The sequence below is a fragment of the Ursus arctos genome, unplaced genomic scaffold, assembly GCF_023065955.2.
Source record: "Ursus arctos isolate Adak ecotype North America unplaced genomic scaffold, UrsArc2.0 scaffold_23, whole genome shotgun sequence".
NCBI lineage: Eukaryota > Metazoa > Chordata > Mammalia > Carnivora > Ursidae > Ursus > Ursus arctos.
Window position 1 is genome coordinate 12,145,522 of NW_026622908.1, and position 17,554 is coordinate 12,163,075.

Below are 17,554 nucleotides of genomic sequence, written 5' to 3' on the forward strand. Positions count from 1 at the left end.
TTTCCCATATTATTTTTTTCAGATTTTATTTAAGTTAACATACACTGTATTATTAGTTTCATGGGTAGAATTTAGTGATTTATCACTTGCATATAACACCCAGTGCTAATTACAAGTGCCCTCCATAATGCCCTCATCCATGTACCTCATCCCCCCACCCACCTCCCCTCCAGCAACCCTGTTTGTTTTTTATAGTTAAGAGTCTCTTAAGGTTTGCCTCCCTCTCCCTCTGTTTTATTTTTCCTTCCCTTCCTCTATGTTCATCAGTTTTGTTTCTTAAATTCCATATATGAGTGAAATTATATGGTATTTGTCTGATTGTCTTATTTCGCTTAGCATAATACATTCTAGCTCCATCCATGTCATTGCAAATGTTAAGATTTCAATCTTTTTGATGGCTGAGTTATATATATATATATATATATATATATATATATATCACAGATTGTATATGTATACACACCACACATTATATACATATATAATAATATATATATCTCAGAGGTTATACACACACACAACACACACCACATCTTCTTATCAATTCATCAGTTGATGGACATCTGGGTTCTTTCCATATTTTGGCTATTTTGATAATGCTGCTCTAAATATTGGGGTGCATGTGCCCCTTCAAATCACTATGTTTGTATCCTTTGGATAAATACCTACTAGTGCAATTGCTGGGTCATAGGGTAATTCTAGTTTTAACTTTTTGAGGAGCCTCCATACTGTTTTCCAAAGTGGCTGTGCCAGCTTGCATTCCCACCAACAGTGTCAGGTGGTTCCCCTTCCTCCACATCCTTGCCAACATGTGTTGTTCCCTGACTTGTTAATTTTAGCCATTCTGACTGATGTGAGGTGGTATCTCATTGTGGTTTTGATTTGTATTTCCCTGATGCCAAGTGATGTGGAGCATCTTTTCATGTGTCTGTTGGCCATTTGTATGTCTTCTTTGGAGAAATGTCTGTTCATGTCTTCTGTCCATTTCTTAACTGGATTTTTTATTTTGGGGGGTGTTGCGTTTGATGAGTTCTTTACAGATTTTGGATACTAGCCCTTTATCCAATATGTCATTTGCAAATATCTTCTCCCATTCTATAGTTGCTTTTTAGTTTTGTTGATTGTTTCCTTTGCTGTGCAGAACTTTTTTTTTTTTTTTAAAGATTTTATTTATTTATTTGACAGAGAGAGAGACAGCCTGCAAGAGAGGGAACACAAGCAGGGGGAGTGGGAGAGGAAGAAGCAGGCTCCCAGCAGAGGAGCCCAATATGGGGCTCGATCCCAGGACTCCGGGATCATGCCCTGAGCCGAAGGCAGACACTTAACGATTGAGCCACCCAGGCGCCCCATGTACAGAACCTCTTTATCTTTGAGAAGTCCCAATAGTTTATTTTTGCTTTTGTTTCCCTTGCCTCCAGAGATGTGTCTAGTAAGAAATTGCTGTGGTTGAGTTCAAAGAGTTTGCTGCCTGTGTTCTCCTCTAGGATTTTGATGGATTCCTGTCTCACATTTAGGTCTTTCATCCATTTTGAGTTTATTTTTGTGTATGGTGTAAGAAAGTGGTCCAGTTTCATTCTTCTGCATGGGGCTGTCCAGTTTTACCACCACCGTTTATTGAAGAGACTATCTTTTCTCCACTGGATATTCTTTCCTGCTTTGTCAAAGATTAGCTGACCATATCGTTGAGGGTCCATTTCTGAATTCTCTATTCTGTTCTGTTGATCTATGTGTGTGTTTTTATGCCAGTACCATACTGTCTTGATGATTACAGCTTTGCAATACAGCTTAAAGTCCAGAATTGTGATGCCCCCAGCTTTAGTTTTCTTTTGCAACATTACTTTGGCTATTCAGGGTCTTTTCTGGTTCCATACAAGTTTTAGAATTTTTTGTTCCAGCCCTGTGAAAAAAATGCTGGTGGTATATTCATAGGGATTACCTTGAATGTGTAGATCGCTTTGGGTGGTGTAGACATTTTAACAGTATTTGTTCTTCCTTCCAATCCATGAGCATGGAATATTTTTCCATTTCTTTGTGTCGTCTTCATTTTCTTTTATGAGTGTTCTATAGTTTTCAGAGTACAGATCTTTTACCTCTTTGGTTAGGTTTATTTCTAGGTATTTTATGGGTTTTGCTGCAATTGTAAATGGAATCAATTCCTTGATTTCCCTTTCTGCTTCTTCATTATTGGTGTATAAAAATGCGACAGACTTCTGTGCATTGATTTTATATCCTGTGACTTTGCTGAATTCCTGTATAGTTCTAGCAATTTTTTTGTGGAGTCTTTTAGGTTTTCTACATGGAGTATCATGTTGTCTGCAAAGAGTGAAAGTTTGACTTCTTCCTTGCCAATTCGGATTGCCTTCTATTTCTTTTTGTTGTCTGATTGCTGAGGCTAGGATTTCCAGTACTACGTTGAATGACAGTGGTGAGAGTAGACATTGCTGTCATGTTCCTGACCTTATGGGAAAAGCTCTCAGTTTTTCCCCATTGAGGATGATATAAGCTGTGGGTCTTTCATATATGGCCTTTATGCTGTATTTCGTCAAATGCTTTTTTTTTTTTCCTACATCTGTTGAGAGGATCACATGGTTCTTATCCTTTCTTGAATTAATGTGATATATCATGTTGATTATGGATATTGAACCACCCCTGCAGCCTAGGAATGAATCCCACTTGTTCATGGTGAATAATCCTTTTAATATACTGTTGGATTTGATTAGCTAGTGTCCTGTTGAGAATTTTTGCATCCATGTTTATCAGGTAATTCTTCTTTTATAGTGGGGTCTTGGTTTGGTTTTGGGATCAAGGTAATGCTGGCCTCATAGGATGAGTTTGGAAGTTTTCCTTCCATTTATATTTTTTGGAACAGTTTCAGGAGCACAGGTATTATTTCTTTTTTAAATGTTTGATAGAATTCCCCTAGGAAGCCTTCAGGCCCTGGACTCTTTGTTGGGAAACTTTTGGTTACTGATTCAATTTTTTTGCTGGTTATGGGTCTGTTCAGGTTTTCTATTTCTTCCTGTTTCAGTTTTGGTAGTTTATGGTTTCTAGGAATTCATCCATTTCTTCTAGATTGCCTAATTTGTTGGCATATAATTGCCCATAATATTCTTTTATAATTGTGTTTCTGTTGGTTGTGATCTCTCTTCTTTCATTCACGGTTTTATTTATTTGGGTCCTTTATCTTTTCTTTTTGATTAGTCTGGTTAGGGTTTTATCAATTTTGTTAATTCTTTCAAAGAAACAGCTCCTAGTTTCGTTGATCTGTTCTACTGGGGTTTTTAAAATTTTCTATAGCATTTATTTCTGCCCTAATCTATATTATTTCCCTTCTCCTGCTGGATTTAGGCTCTATTTGCTGTTCTTTTTCTAGTTCCTTTAGGTGTAAGGCTAGGTTGTATATTTGAGACTTTTCTTACTTCTTGAAGAAGGCCTGTATGGCTATATACTTAATTTTTAGGACCACCTTTGCTACATCCCAAAGGTTTTGGACTGTCATATTTTCATTTTCATTTGCTTCCATGCATTTTTTAAATTCTTCTTTAATATCCTGATTTTAGTAGGCTATTCTTTAACCTCCATGTATTTACAGGCTTTCCAAATTTTTTCTTGTGGTTGACTTCAAGTTTCATGGCATTATGGTCTGAAAATATGCATGGTATGATCTCAGTCTTTTTGTATAGGTTTAGGCCTGACTTGTGACCCAGTATGTGATCTATTCTTGAGAATGTTCCATGTGCACTGGAAAAAAAATGTGTATTTTTCTGCTTTAGGATGGAATGTTTGAATATATCTGTTAAGTCTGTCTGGTCCAGTGTGTCATTCAAAGCCCTTGTTTCCTTGTTGATCTTCTCCTTATATGATTTGGCCATTGCTATGAATAGGGTGTTAAAATCCCATACTATTATTATTATCAATTTATTTCTTTAAGTTTGTTATTAACTGATTTATATATTTGGCTGCTGCCAAGTTAGGGGCATTTCTCCTATTATTAACTCTAAATTTTTAGATGTCATAAATTTAATTGCAAAAATTTAAAAGAGCAGGATATCATTTTTAAAAGCCTGTACATATTATTTTTTGTTGAAAAGCAGCAAATCTCAAATTTACCACAGAAAAGAGAGTGGTAATGAGTTACAGTATTTAATAAAATTCTAGACCCTGTGGCTTGGATGTTAGATGGTTGCACTGTGTTTATTTTGTTGAAATGGCAGAGTTTGGCCTTTATTTTTCAAATGAAGTCAAATTACGAAATGCCACTTGATGATATAAACCCACATAGTTTGGTCTGGAATGATTGCTTCCATACAGACTCCACCGTTATGTCCACTAGAAGAAATTAAAGTACATAAAGAAAAATAAATTCAATTACAATGTATATGAGGAAAAATTTATGCAAAGTTCTAAATTATCTGGGAAAGATCTCAAAGGGAGTAGACTTTCTTACAAAAAGAATTTCATAAAGAGCTTGAAATGCTATTCTAAATTACCACAACATCACATTCAGATAGTAGCCAGATGTGAAAAGCACTATTATGAAATAATTCGTATCCGGAAATGAATATGATATAAAGTGGGTTTTTTTCCTTCTGTGAATCAGATAACAAACACTACAAGCAGGAAGAATTTGTAGAAACCAAAAATAACAGGTTGGAGAAAGGGTTAAGGTCATTTCTACACATTATGGATGTAACAGAGATGTTAAACATAGGGGTTTTCGTTCCCAGTTTTATGGTCTGTGGTTGGCTGAGGAAGCATGTTATGTGTATCTGTTGAGAGTTTTTTAAGTCTTGAAATGGAAGTGAGTAAAAATAAGTAAATAAGTAAATATAGACAAATAAGTAAAAATAGAAAGAGTATGTATATCAGCATTGACAGGAATTTAACCATAAACGAATATTTTATGATTATTTTAATATCAATGATTATGATTATTAATAAAATAATTATGAGACAGATTTGTTATAGAGACTTTAAACAGACAAAAATCAAAATAAAAATACTTTTTCAAAGTTTTTACAACTAGGTGCTCTAGCCTTATCGTACATCTTCTATTCTACTGGGCACAACCCATATGTTAAAAATACCTATATGTATGGACCCATGTTTTTATTTTCATCCCAAACCATTTAAGTTGTACAAATACTGTTGTTATATTTTTTCCTGAAGCCAAAAATCAATTTAAGATGAAAGAAAAAGAGAAGAGGGTATTAGTAGGGATGCTGCTTATAACCCAACAATTTGCAAAAGATGTAAGGGGAAAAAAAGTGAGAGGATCAGTACACTTTAGAGATGTGTTATTCTGTGTGGTCTGCTTTTAGTGCTAGCCTAACAGTCATTACAACTTTGCAACGAGATTAGTTAGACAAATTGAGAATAAATATTTATGTTCATTTGTAATAATCTGATATTGCTATGACATTTTGATCATATGTTACAAAATGACAGCCCACAACAATTTGGAAATTAAACCAAACCAAATAAAAAAAAAATAAAATTGGTCCTGATCATATTTAGAAGCACTGAGAGTTCAAGCTTAAATATGATACACTGTACATCTTGGTCAGTATATAGGAAACACTAGAATAGGGTTTCCACAGTACCTCCTTGCTATTATTACTCTTTGGTAAGTCCTGAGAAGCCCTTTAGCATCAGCGTAGTGTGTACTTTGGGGCTTTCATCCCCCTCATGTTCTTTCTTGGGTGAAGGGTGCATTTTCTCTTTTACAGGATATCAGAACTTTCATGACTGCCTAATACTGCCAGAGGAAAAATATCGTGATGTTTTGAACACAATTCCAAGAATCCTTGTAGTAAGGCAATAAGTACTAAGTACCAGATTGAACTCAGTCTTCTCATATATCATGTGTTTTGTTTTTTATATTTTTACTTATTTGGAGACATTTTATTTGTCTCTGAAACTCAAGTGTGTTGGTTGGATAATTGATATACAATAAGTCTATAGGCATTTCCTTAAAAAACATCTGGTAGATCAAGAAAAAAATGCGGGAGAGCTTTTTAATGGAAAATCCTAAATGGTTTGGTATTGAGGGGCAAGTCATGAGGGGAGAAGACTGATGGCACAGGATATCTGAACTTGCAATGAGACAGAAAAATTAGCCAAACTAATGTGTGGAAATGAATCAAAAAGTTAAAGGGCTCCGAAGTGGTGGTAATTGCCACACGTAATAGAAAGGTGGTCTCAGGAATCACTGCTTCCTTCTCCTCTATATCCCGTATAATTATACTTTACTAAGGGATAACTGAACAGATGTAAAATATGTTGTGCAGACATATTTTAATGCATATCTGAGAGGCCATGATGATGTGGGCAGTATTTCAAACACTAGTATATCTGCAAGGGAAGAACTTTTTAGATATTTAAATATCTTTGTAGATATTTAACTCTATAAGCTTGAGGATCCTGAGTTTCTAGGTGGCAATGCATAAGCTCCCTTGACTAGGCAAAGACAAATAGGAAGAAGAAAAAGCTGAAGGGCTGAACTGTTACTCATAATCTGTTATTTACTCCAAGACTAGAAGAGGAGGGTGAATTATATGAGGACCATGACAGCCTGAGAAAATAAAGTACTTTCATCCACACTAATGGAACCTCAGTTCTCTTCAGAGCAGCAAAGAAGCCAGTTCACCTTTTCACCACTCTAAACATACTTGCAGCTTGGGGTGGCTAGTGACCAGTTTTGAGCAAAGAAATATAAGTGGGGGTTTCCAGTCTGACATGTAAAAGAACTCGGAAGTCATCAGTCCCATCCTCACAAGAAAAAAAGTTGAACAAACTAAAAATCAACAACTATTATTAGATCTGTCAGTGAATTGAGGTCATAGGACAAACGAGACACAAACGATGCTGCTGGATACTGTTCCAACAGGAACACTCAAACTTTAATGGACAAATTGTTGAAGCTCACTATGGATTACCTTCAAAGTTACAAACTTAGGGTGGGGGGGCAGTCTTAGGGAGGCCACCATATTTCCTTGAGTTTTACCTCTAGGAGCCCCACCAGGTCTTATTGTGGTAATCAGAGGGAAAAAAATCTCCTTTTGCTTCCAACAATGGGAGGGGAAAAGCAACTATTTTGAAATTCTCCTAAGCTCTGTCTTCTCCTTAAATAGGGCATGCCCTTAAGGGAAACTATTTTATCACAACCTAACCAATTTGGGTTTTATTAAACCCTTAGTAACCTAGGGAAGGGAAATAGCCAAATCCAGACTCTTCTACATAGCAGAGGAAGATACCCAACTCCAGTCCCCTATAGCCTTCCTGTTTCACTTAAGAGTAAGGGTCGCTAAGTAATTGTTGAGAAAGTCGTGTCTTAGGGACAGAGGCTCACTAAAAGACTGAGATCTATTCATAGGCCTACAATATGCTTCTCCCCTTCCAACAACTTACCACCACATTAATAAGGCTCCTACAATAACATCAGGGAAGTTAGCTTAAAGAACTACAAGCCTCAGATCTTATTTAAGAAAGAGGCTCTGGGGGCGCCTGGGTGGCTCTGTCGTTAAGTGTCTGCCTTCGGCTCAGGGTGTGATCCCGGAGTGTGGGATGGAGCCCCTCATCGGGCTTTTCCGCTGAGGTCCTGCTTCTTCCTCTCTCACTTCCCCTGCTTGTGTTCCCTCTCTTGCTGGCTGTCTCTCTCTCTGTCAAATAAATAAATAAAACCTTAAAAAAAAAAAAAAGGAAAGAAAGAGGCTCTAGGGGAACTCAAATATAAGAGGAGACACAAAAATAAGGAGTAAATTTTCACCTCTTATGCCACAGCTACAGCCAATAGAAAACACAGCCCAAATCCTAGCCAGATAAACACAAAACCTCACACTAAAGGCTTATCTATCTCAGCTTCTAACTTACTCAATATATCATGTCTGGCTCTTAACAATAACAAAAATATAAGACATGCTTAAAGTAAAAACAAAAGCAAAACAGTCTGAAGAGACAAAGCAAGCATCAGATCCAAACTTAGTTATGGCAGAGATTTGGGAATGATCAGACTGGGAATTTAAAATAATTATTATCAATATGCTAAGGGCTCTAATGGAAAAGTGGGCAAGATGCAAGAACAGATTGATAATGTAAGGAGAAAAGGAAACTCTAAGAATCAAAAACAAATACTAGAAATCTAAAACATTGTAGCATAAATTAAGCATGACATACATGGGCTTATAAGTAGATTGACACAGTAGAGAAAAAAAAAATCAAAACTTGACAACACATCAAAAGAAACTGTCCAAACTAAAAAGCAAACAGAAAAAAGGATGAGAAAAAAAATGGAATAGAATAACTAAGAACTGTGGGACAATTAAAAAGTATAAGAAATTTTATCAATAATTAAGTTTCAAAATAGAAAGCACCAGGCCCAGATCAGTTCACTGGTGAATTCTACCAAACATTTAAAAAGGAAATTATACCAGTTCTCTACAATCTCTTGCAGAAAATAGAAGTGGAGGGAAAACTTCCTAACTTATTCTGTAAGGCCAGCATTACTTTAATACCCAAACCAAAGACGTTACAAGAAAGAAAATGACAGACTATTATCTCTCAAGCATAGATACAAAAATCCTCAACAAAATATTAACAAATTGAATCTAACAATACATATAAAGAAGCATACACCGGATCAAGTGGGATTTACTCCAGATATGCAATGCTGGCTCAAATCTGGAAATCAATTAATGTAATCCATCACAACAGGCTAAAGAAGAAAAATCATGTGATCATACTGATAGATTTAGAAAAAGCATTTAATGAAATCCAACAGCCATTTATGATACAAAAATAAAATAAAATAAAATAAAACAAAACTCCTAGCACAGTAGGAATATAGGGGAACTGTCTCAACTTGGTAAAAAAAAAAAAAAACATCTACAGGGCATCTACATAATATTTAATGGTGAGTAACTAGATGCTTTCCAGCTAAGATCAGGAACAAGGCAAGGATGTCCTCTGTCACCATTTCTATTCAACATCGCACTGGAAGTCCTAGCTGATGTAATATAAAAGAGGAAGAAATAAAAAGTATACAGATTGGAAAGGAATAAATAAGACTGTCATTCACAGATGATCTATTTGTTTATGTAGAAAATTCCAATGAATCAACAATAAGAAGAACAAAAAATTCCTGGAATGACTAGGCAAGGTTGCAGGATATAAGTTTAATATGGAAGAGTCATTTGACTTCCTATGTATTAGTAATGAACAATTTGAATTTGAAGTTGAAAACAGAATACCATTTACATTAATACCCCAAAAAAGGAAATACTTAGGTATAAGTCTAACAAAATATGTAGTCTGAATGAGGAAAACTGTAAAATTCTGATGAAAGAAGTCAATGATGATCTAAATAAATGGGAGAAGCCCAATGTTCACTTACAGGAAGACTCAATATTGTTAAGAGGTCAGTTCCTTCCAAATTGATCTATAGATTCAACACAATTTCAATCATTCCAGCAAGTTACTTTGTGGATTTTGACAAATTTGAGTCTAAATTTTATATGGAAAAGCAAAAAGATCCAGCATTGCTAACACAGCATTGAAAGAAAAGAACCAAGTTGGAAGACTAACACTACCTAACTTCAAGACTTACAATAAAGTTACAGTAATCAATACAGTACAGTAATGGTGAAAGAACAGATAAATATTTTATTCAATGGAATAGAATAGACAGGCCACAAATCGACCTAAACAGTTAGTCAACAGATCTTTGACAAAAGACCAAAGGCAATACAATAGAGAAAGGACGGTCTTTTCAACAAATGTTGCAAAACAACTGGAAAAACATCCACATGCCAAAAACAAAAACAAAACAAAACCTAGACACCTTGTACTTTTCAAAAATTAACTCAGAATGTATCATAAACCTAAATGTAAAATGCAAAGTTGTGAAAGTCTTAGATAACACAAGAGAAAAATCTGTGTGACCTTGGGAGTTTTTAGATATAACACCAAAGGCATGATCCATGAAAGAAATAATTAATCAATTAGACTTCTTTAAAATTAAAAACTTCTACTCTGGGAAAGACACTATTAGAAGAATGAAAACAGCAAGAACTAGGGGAAAAAATTTGCAAAAATGCATATCTTATAAAGAACTGGTATCCAAAATATACAAATGGCTGTTAAAACTCAACAAGAAAGTGACCTCAATTAAAAAGTGGGCAAAATATTGAAATAGACACTGTGCCAAAGAAGTTATACAGAGAGCAGATAAACATATGAAAATATTATCAATAGTATATGTCAAGAGGGAATGGCAAATTGAAACAATGAGCTATCACTATACACCTGTCAGAATGGCTAAAATCCAAAACACTGGTAACATCAAAGGTTAGCAAGGAGGTGGAACAACAGGAACTCACATTCATGGCTGGGATGCAAAATTATACAGCTACCTTGGAAGACAATTTTCCAGTTTCTTATAAAACTCAACATAGTTTTACCATATTATCCAGCAAGTGTACTCCTAAATATTTACCCAAATGAGCTGAAAATTCATGTTCATGCAAAAACCTGCACATGAATGTTTACAGCAGCTTTATTCATGATTACCAAACATTGGAAGCAACAATGGTGTCTTCAATAGGTGCATGAATAACATGGAATATTATTCAATGATAAAAAGAAATGGGTTATCAAGTCATGAAAAGATATGAGGGAACCTTAAATGCATTTTGCTGAGTGAAAGAAGCCAGTCTGAAAGGCTACATACTGTACGATTCCAACTATATGACATTCTGGAAAAGGCAAAACTATAGACGGTAAAAAGTTAAGTGATTGCAAAGTCATGAGAATGAAAGTCATGTGAAAAGTCTGAAAGATCATAAAGACAGAGGGAACCTAGAACTTCTTTAGTGATTTTTGGAACCACATGTCAGCTCTAGACTGTCTAGGTCAGGAGTTCTTTGGAGAAAAAATATACTCCTATTTGGTTAAGCCACTGAGGTTGAGTTTCTCTTATAAGGAGGTAAAGTTAGCAATTCCTACCTGCCATAGATATTCATTAGTTGTGCTTATAAAATATTTTCTTTCAAAGCGAAAACCGACAGAAAAAAACTTAATTACTGGAAATATAATTTTCCCCAAATCTTTTTTTATAATAAAATATAATTCTGATCCTGCAGATTGCCTGAATAAGGCCAGGGCTCACTACTAGGTTGAAAGAGGAATGGATGAGGAAAATGGGGATTTTCACCCTGAAGAAAAACCTGAATATGAAGGAAGGTAACAGTTTTCTCAAGTATCTGAAGGCCTTTAAAATGGAGGGCCATTGGATTTATGTTTGGCTACAGGAAATATAATTAACACTACATGTAAAAGGCTCATGGAAACAATAATGACAGGTTATGTGGAAGCACTTTGAAGTCCATGTCAAAGATATGCAAAGATGACTATTGGTGGAAATGCAAACTAGTGCAACCACTCTGGAGAACAGTATGGAGGTTCCTCAAAAAAATAAAAATAGAGCTACCCTACAGTCCAGCAATTGCATTATTGGGTATTTACCCAAAGGATACAAAAATACAGATTCAAAGGGGTACATGCACCCTGATGTTCATAGCAGTATTATTAGCAATAGCCAAAATATGGAGAGAGCCCAAATGTGCATCAAGAGATGAATGGATAAAGAAGATGTGATACACACACACACACACACACACACACATATACACCAATGCCATCAAAAAGAAGAAAATCTTGCCATTTGCAACAACGTGGATGGAGCTAGAGTATATTATGCTAAACGAAATGAATCAGTCAGAGAAAGACAAATACCATGTGATTTCACTCATATGTGGAATTTAAGAAACAAAACAGATGAATGTATGGGAGGGGCTAGATGGGTGATGGGTATTAAAGAAGGCACTTGTTGTGATGGGCACTGGGTGTTGTATGTAAGTGGTGAATCAATGAATTCTTTTCCTGAAAGCAATATTGTGCTGTATGTTAACTAAAATTTAAATTTAAAAAAAATGTGCAAAGTGGGAATAAGCTGTGATTGGTATAGACTTTTATGATGTTGCAAGTGATCAAGCCTAGGCTGAATCACTATTTACCAGGAGATTTTATCATTTATTTTCCAAATAATATAATCCAAAAGATTTAAATAATGATTTTGGGCAGTCAAGATCATATATGGTAAAGCAAAAACTAGAAACGAGAATAACGTGGTTTCTTAAGATCTTACTCTTTTCATTAAACCACATCATCTCCAGGAGACAATTTCAAAGGAGATTTAAATAGGCTCTCTCCTCCTTCCCATTCAACACCCAGCCGCATCTTTTTGTGCAGTGCCACCCAGGTTCCTGAGACGCAATGGCAAAGGTTAAAGTAAATGGATTTGGCCATAATGGGTTCCTGGTCATCAGGGCTGCTTTTAACTCTGAAAAACTGGATATTGTCACCATCCATGACCCTTTCATTGATCTCAGCTACATGGTCTGCACGTTCCAGTATGATTCCACCCTGACAAATTCAATGGCACAGTCAAGGCTGAGAACTGGAAACGTGTGATCAATGGAAAGCCCATCTCCATCTTGCAGGAGCAAAAGCTCACTGACATCAAATGGGGTGATGTTCTTGCTGAATATGTTGTGGAGTGCACTGGTGTCTTCACTACATGGAGAAGGATGGGGCTCACTTGAAGGGTGGAGCGAAGAAGGTCATTATCCCTATCCCTTTTGCTAATGGTCCCATGTTTGTGATGGGTGTGAAGCATGAGAAGTATGACAACTCCCTGAAGATTATCAGCAATGCCTTCTGCATCACCAACTGCTTGGCCCCTTTGGCCAAGGTCATCCATGACAATTTTGACATTGTAGAGAGACTTACGACCACAGTCCATGCCATCACTGCCATCCAGAAGACCGTGGATGAGCTCTCTGGGAAGCTGTAGCATGATGGCCAAGGGGCTTCCCAGAACATCATTCCTGTTTCTATTGGTATTGCCAAGGCTATGGGCAAGGCCATTCCTGAGCTGAATGGGAAGCTCACTGGCATGGTCTTCCATGTCTCCACCCCAGTATGTTAGTTATGGATCTGATCTGCTGCCTGGAGAAAGCTCCCTGGAGAAGGTGGTAAAGCAGACATCAGAGGGCCCCCTCAGTGGCACTCTGGACTACACTGACCCGGTTGTCTCCTACAACTTTAACAGTGACACTAACTCTTCCATCTTTGATGCTGGGGCTGGCATTGCTCTCAATGACCACTTTGTCAAGCTCATTTCCTGGTATGACAATGAATTGGCTACAGCATGTGGGTGGTGCACCTTATGGTCCACATGCCCTCCAAAGAGTAAGAGTCCCCAAACCTAGGGAGAGCACAAGAGGAAGAGAGGAGCCCTCAGATGCTAGGGAGTCCTTGCCCCAACTCATTCACCCACCCACTGAGAATCTCCTGGTCTGGAATCTATCTCAGACTCCCTGAAGAAGAGGGGCTTAGAGAGCCCTACTTTGTCATGTACCATCAATAAAGAAAACTTTACCCAGACCCCCCCCCCAAAAAAAAATAGAGTGAGAGAGATTTTAAATTATAGATGAGAATTTGAATGGAGGAGTTTTAAGGTAATTTCCCAGACTACAATTACACATTTTTTCAAAGGAAAGAGGAAAAACAAAATTTAGAGTACTACATAAGTTAAAAATGAAGATGTCTTTTGTATTTAAGGACCTGTTAATTTTAGTGAAGTCTTTATATTGTACTTACTAGGAGTCCTGGTTCTGGAAGAGGAGCAGGTCTTGCAAACCGTTTATTAAATTTCCTCTTCTCTTTCCTTAGGTTTTTCATATTCTCAATACGTTTATCTCTGGACTTTTGGAAAATTAAAAGGAAGGAAAACAAATCATACATATAAAACAAACATAAAACATAAAAAGTTAACATGCTGATTATATTTTTGGTTAGTGTCAATTAAAAAAGATAAACACAATCAGTGGATATGGTTTACACAGCTACAGAAAAGTAGGAAAAATCTTTTTTCAAATATGTGGTTCATAGATGAAGAAAACACACTGGCTCATCTTTAGTTTTCGAATGAGACTATTTACTCTTGATTCCCACTTTACCAACTGCGGGATCTAAAGCTCATGGATATACATGTTTACTTTTATGTTAAAAGTAATGTTCATTAAAAAACCCAAGGGAATTTTCTTTGTAGAAATAAGAAAACAAAATTCATGCACATTCTTTACTTCCCTTAAATGCTGCATATGTCAAGCAGAGATTTTTATGTCCCTATTGTATGGCATCTATAAGTAGCAGAGATCTAAGGGTTCAAACTAGAATGCTCTGAAGATAATGGAGTATTAGGGTGCAGAGTATATGAATAATAGAAACTTTTATCCACTTCCAGTGGGAGTGCAGTTGGTATAACTGCTTTGAGAACTATGTGGTATTACTTTATAACAAGGAAAACATTGCTTTCTCTATTCTATTCCTATTACATTGAAAAACAAGAATATAAAGCATTTAATAATAGTCACATTATTCTAATAGTAGTCACAAGATCCCAGAGTCCCATGAAAGATAACACAGAAGTGTCTAGCTAATAAAAGTTCTATCATATTAGAGACCACCACACATAAAGGAACAAGACAAAGTTACAATTTTGAAATACCCAGAATTATTTACTTAAACATTACCTGCCTTTCAGTGACGTCTGAAGGATGTTGCCATCTTGGCCCTTCCTACATAATATGTAAAATTAAATCAAAACAAAACAAACCATAAAAAACCATGAACAAACAGAAACACTAGTTATTATAATAGGAAGCCTATGCTACTGTTTTTTATTTATGTAATATATGCATATTATCTCAATTGCAGGAGGCAGGATCAGAATGAGAACATTAAGGTAAAAGTCAGGGGATAGGATGGCAATAGTATGAGAAAAAAGAACCAGGCTTGAACCACATCACAGGGAGCCTGTGGAGTACTGAGATTTATCACGAAAGGAAAGGGTGTACAAGAAATCAAAAAATTATGTTTCTGCTGGTACTTGGGGTGATTGAGGAACTCTGGAAGTGGTATGGTTTTCTGTGACACACGGAGCTTGGCTCTTTAGTTGTGGGGTTCCCACAGCTTCCCCCAATTTCTAAATTGTACCATAAATGCCCCCCCCATTTTCATCCAGTTGTTTAACCCAAAGACCCAGAAGTAATCTCCTCCCCCATCCTCCCCAATGTTGAGAAACTTATTCTGCCCCCCACCTCTGGGGCACATTAATGGGTCAGTCTACAGACAGATGATTGTGCCCAGCTTCTGGAAGGCGCGGAGTGGGCCTTTTCCTCCTCCTGGGTGGGTCTAACTTCACTTGGGATTCCCAACCCTCAGCACCAAACCCGCCTGCATTGGCCATGATCGTGAGAGACCGTAATCGCAAGTGTCCCCAGTGCAAGGTCCTGGGCAGGCCCGCCGAGGCGGGGTTAGGGCCTCGGAGAACTCACGGGGCTGACTTGGATGGCTTCGTCCTCCGTACAGCACAGGCACATGCTGGTTATGCCGCAGAGCCCCGATCGCTCCCCCGCCCTCACTGCCAGACCCAGACCAAGTAATGGAGGGGCACACCCCCACCGCCCTGGAGCCCCGCCCAGTCCCATCACAATTCTCTTTATCCTCCCCCATGGCCCCGCCCTTGCCCTTAGCTGTCTTTCAATCCCGTGTGGGAAGGGTCAAGTTCTTGCGGTCCTGAGCAGGACTGTAGAATTCAGGCTGGGAGGTCACCACAAATCTTCCAGCATTCTGGCTCCAACAAGCACAGCATACAGTATTTCCATCGTTTTTAGTTCTCAACTCTCTGCCCTCTTTCGAAGGAGCCCCCTTCACTTCTTAAGACATCTCGCTTGGTTCCGTGGCCCTTCACTTCAGCCTGCCATCAGGGTTCTCAATTCCATCCCCTCGTTGTCCTAACATCACCGCTGTCGTTGGATCCATCCAGCTCTCTCTGCCTTCTCCCTGTCAACACCTGGGCTGCAGGTGGGGAAGGGGGTTTGGGAACTGCCCTCACGACATGTTGCACACGATCTCCAACTTAAATCGGGTCTTCGCCACTGCTTCCCACCTCTTGTATGTTTGCCCAGCTCTTTCTTTTTTGGACTCTGCAGCGCTCCCTTCAAACTGTCTCTCCTCTGTTGAACCCTCTGAGCCCACCACTCTCACTCACACACTGAGGGTGGCTCACCCTGCAGGAGAGCCTATGCTCCGCGCTGTGCGCTGCATGTGTGCCCATGCAGTCATGAACTCTTTACAAGAACCCAGGAGAATAACAGCAGGGTGGTTATCCTGGGGGAAATGAGACATTAGCGTGTTAAACACCTTGCCCCAGGTTACACAATTAGAACGTATTCTGGGACTCATTCCACAAAGTCTGTATCCTGGGGCCTGTGCTCTTTGATCTCCGGGCTCTTTGATCACCAGTTGCTTGGAAAAGCCCAGACTGGAGCTGCCTCACTTCCTTACCACCTCTGAGTCTGTCGCCTTGTTTGAATCCACGTTACCTTTTCCCTGTAATACTGTTAAATTGAAAAAGTTGTTACCCCTCTTTTTGTCTCAAATACATCCGTTCATTTTTGTTCCCATGCTGTTTTCCTCCTAGAAGCCTCAGAGTTCTTGCTCTAGGTTATTCCCTCCCCTTGTTAATCTCTCTATAGTCTCTGTTTTCTTTCAACAATTAAATACAATATGCTCAAATCATCCCCTAATTAAACTAATAAACCAAAGCCCTTTGAACAACAGTTAATTGTAACTCTTGCCCATCCCCTGTATTTACAGTGAACAATCCCAAGAGTTGTCTGGGATTCCCATGTCCTCTTCTTTACATCCAGTGCAATATTTGGGTCACTGCAACCTGCTTCAGCGCTTACTACCCCATTGGTACTTGTTTCAAAGTGGTCACTGGTGATCTTCCTCCTAAATTCAATGGACACTTTTTTACCGTGTGACTTTTGCATGGTGTTAGGAGCTGCAGTGAGTTCTCTTGGAAGAGTTAGGCTTAGGAAAATTAAATAATCTGGCCCACCACTATTGCTCGAAACCGTTGACGACTTCCTTCCTGAAACTCTCCTCTCTGGGAAGAGCACAACTTAGAAAAATTATGTAATCTAGCTCATGATCACAACCCAGGAACTGACTTGAAATCCTGTGCTTTCTCCACTATCCCATGTTGCCTCAAAAACATGTGTTTTGGATACTTACTATTATATATCTTGCTAGGTCCTGGGAATACAAAGATGAATAAACTGAGCAACTGCCCTCAAGGAAAGTCAGATAAAATCGCAACAAAAAAATAGCAAAACTGTGTGTTTGGAGTAGTAATAGGACACATGTTGTGCAGAAATGCAGGAGCCTCTAATTCTGTCTAAAGACAACGCCTTCGAGATAATGCCAGACTCCTTACCAGTGGAGTAGCCAGACTGGCTGCTGATTGGTTCCATTCTTCTGATTTCCTCATCTACCTTTGCCTTCCTGGAATGATGCTTCCACAGGTGGAGTCACCTGTTACCACCCCTAGTACGTGTAATACCGCTAAAGCAGGTGCATCAGC

The 17,554-nt window shown here is 38.0% G+C and overlaps 1 protein-coding gene and 1 pseudogene across 1 annotated transcript; one reads left to right on the top strand and one right to left on the bottom strand.

Annotated features, from left to right (window-relative positions):
* The first annotated feature begins 12,175 nt into the window (after positions 1 to 12,175).
* On the top strand, positions 12,176 to 13,516 carry LOC113265103 (glyceraldehyde-3-phosphate dehydrogenase-like; annotated as a pseudogene).
* A 188-nt stretch (positions 13,517 to 13,704) lies between these two features.
* CCDC179 (coiled-coil domain containing 179) lies at positions 13,705 to 15,503 on the bottom strand. The gene is made up of 3 exons (XM_044388905.1): positions 15,459 to 15,503; positions 14,650 to 14,699; positions 13,705 to 13,819 (listed from the first exon to the last, which is right to left on the bottom strand). The coding sequence occupies exons 1-3, from the start codon at positions 15,501 to 15,503 to the stop codon at positions 13,705 to 13,707; spliced, it is 210 nt and encodes a 69-aa protein (XP_044244840.1).
* Positions 15,504 to 17,554: the final 2,051 nt, after the last annotated feature.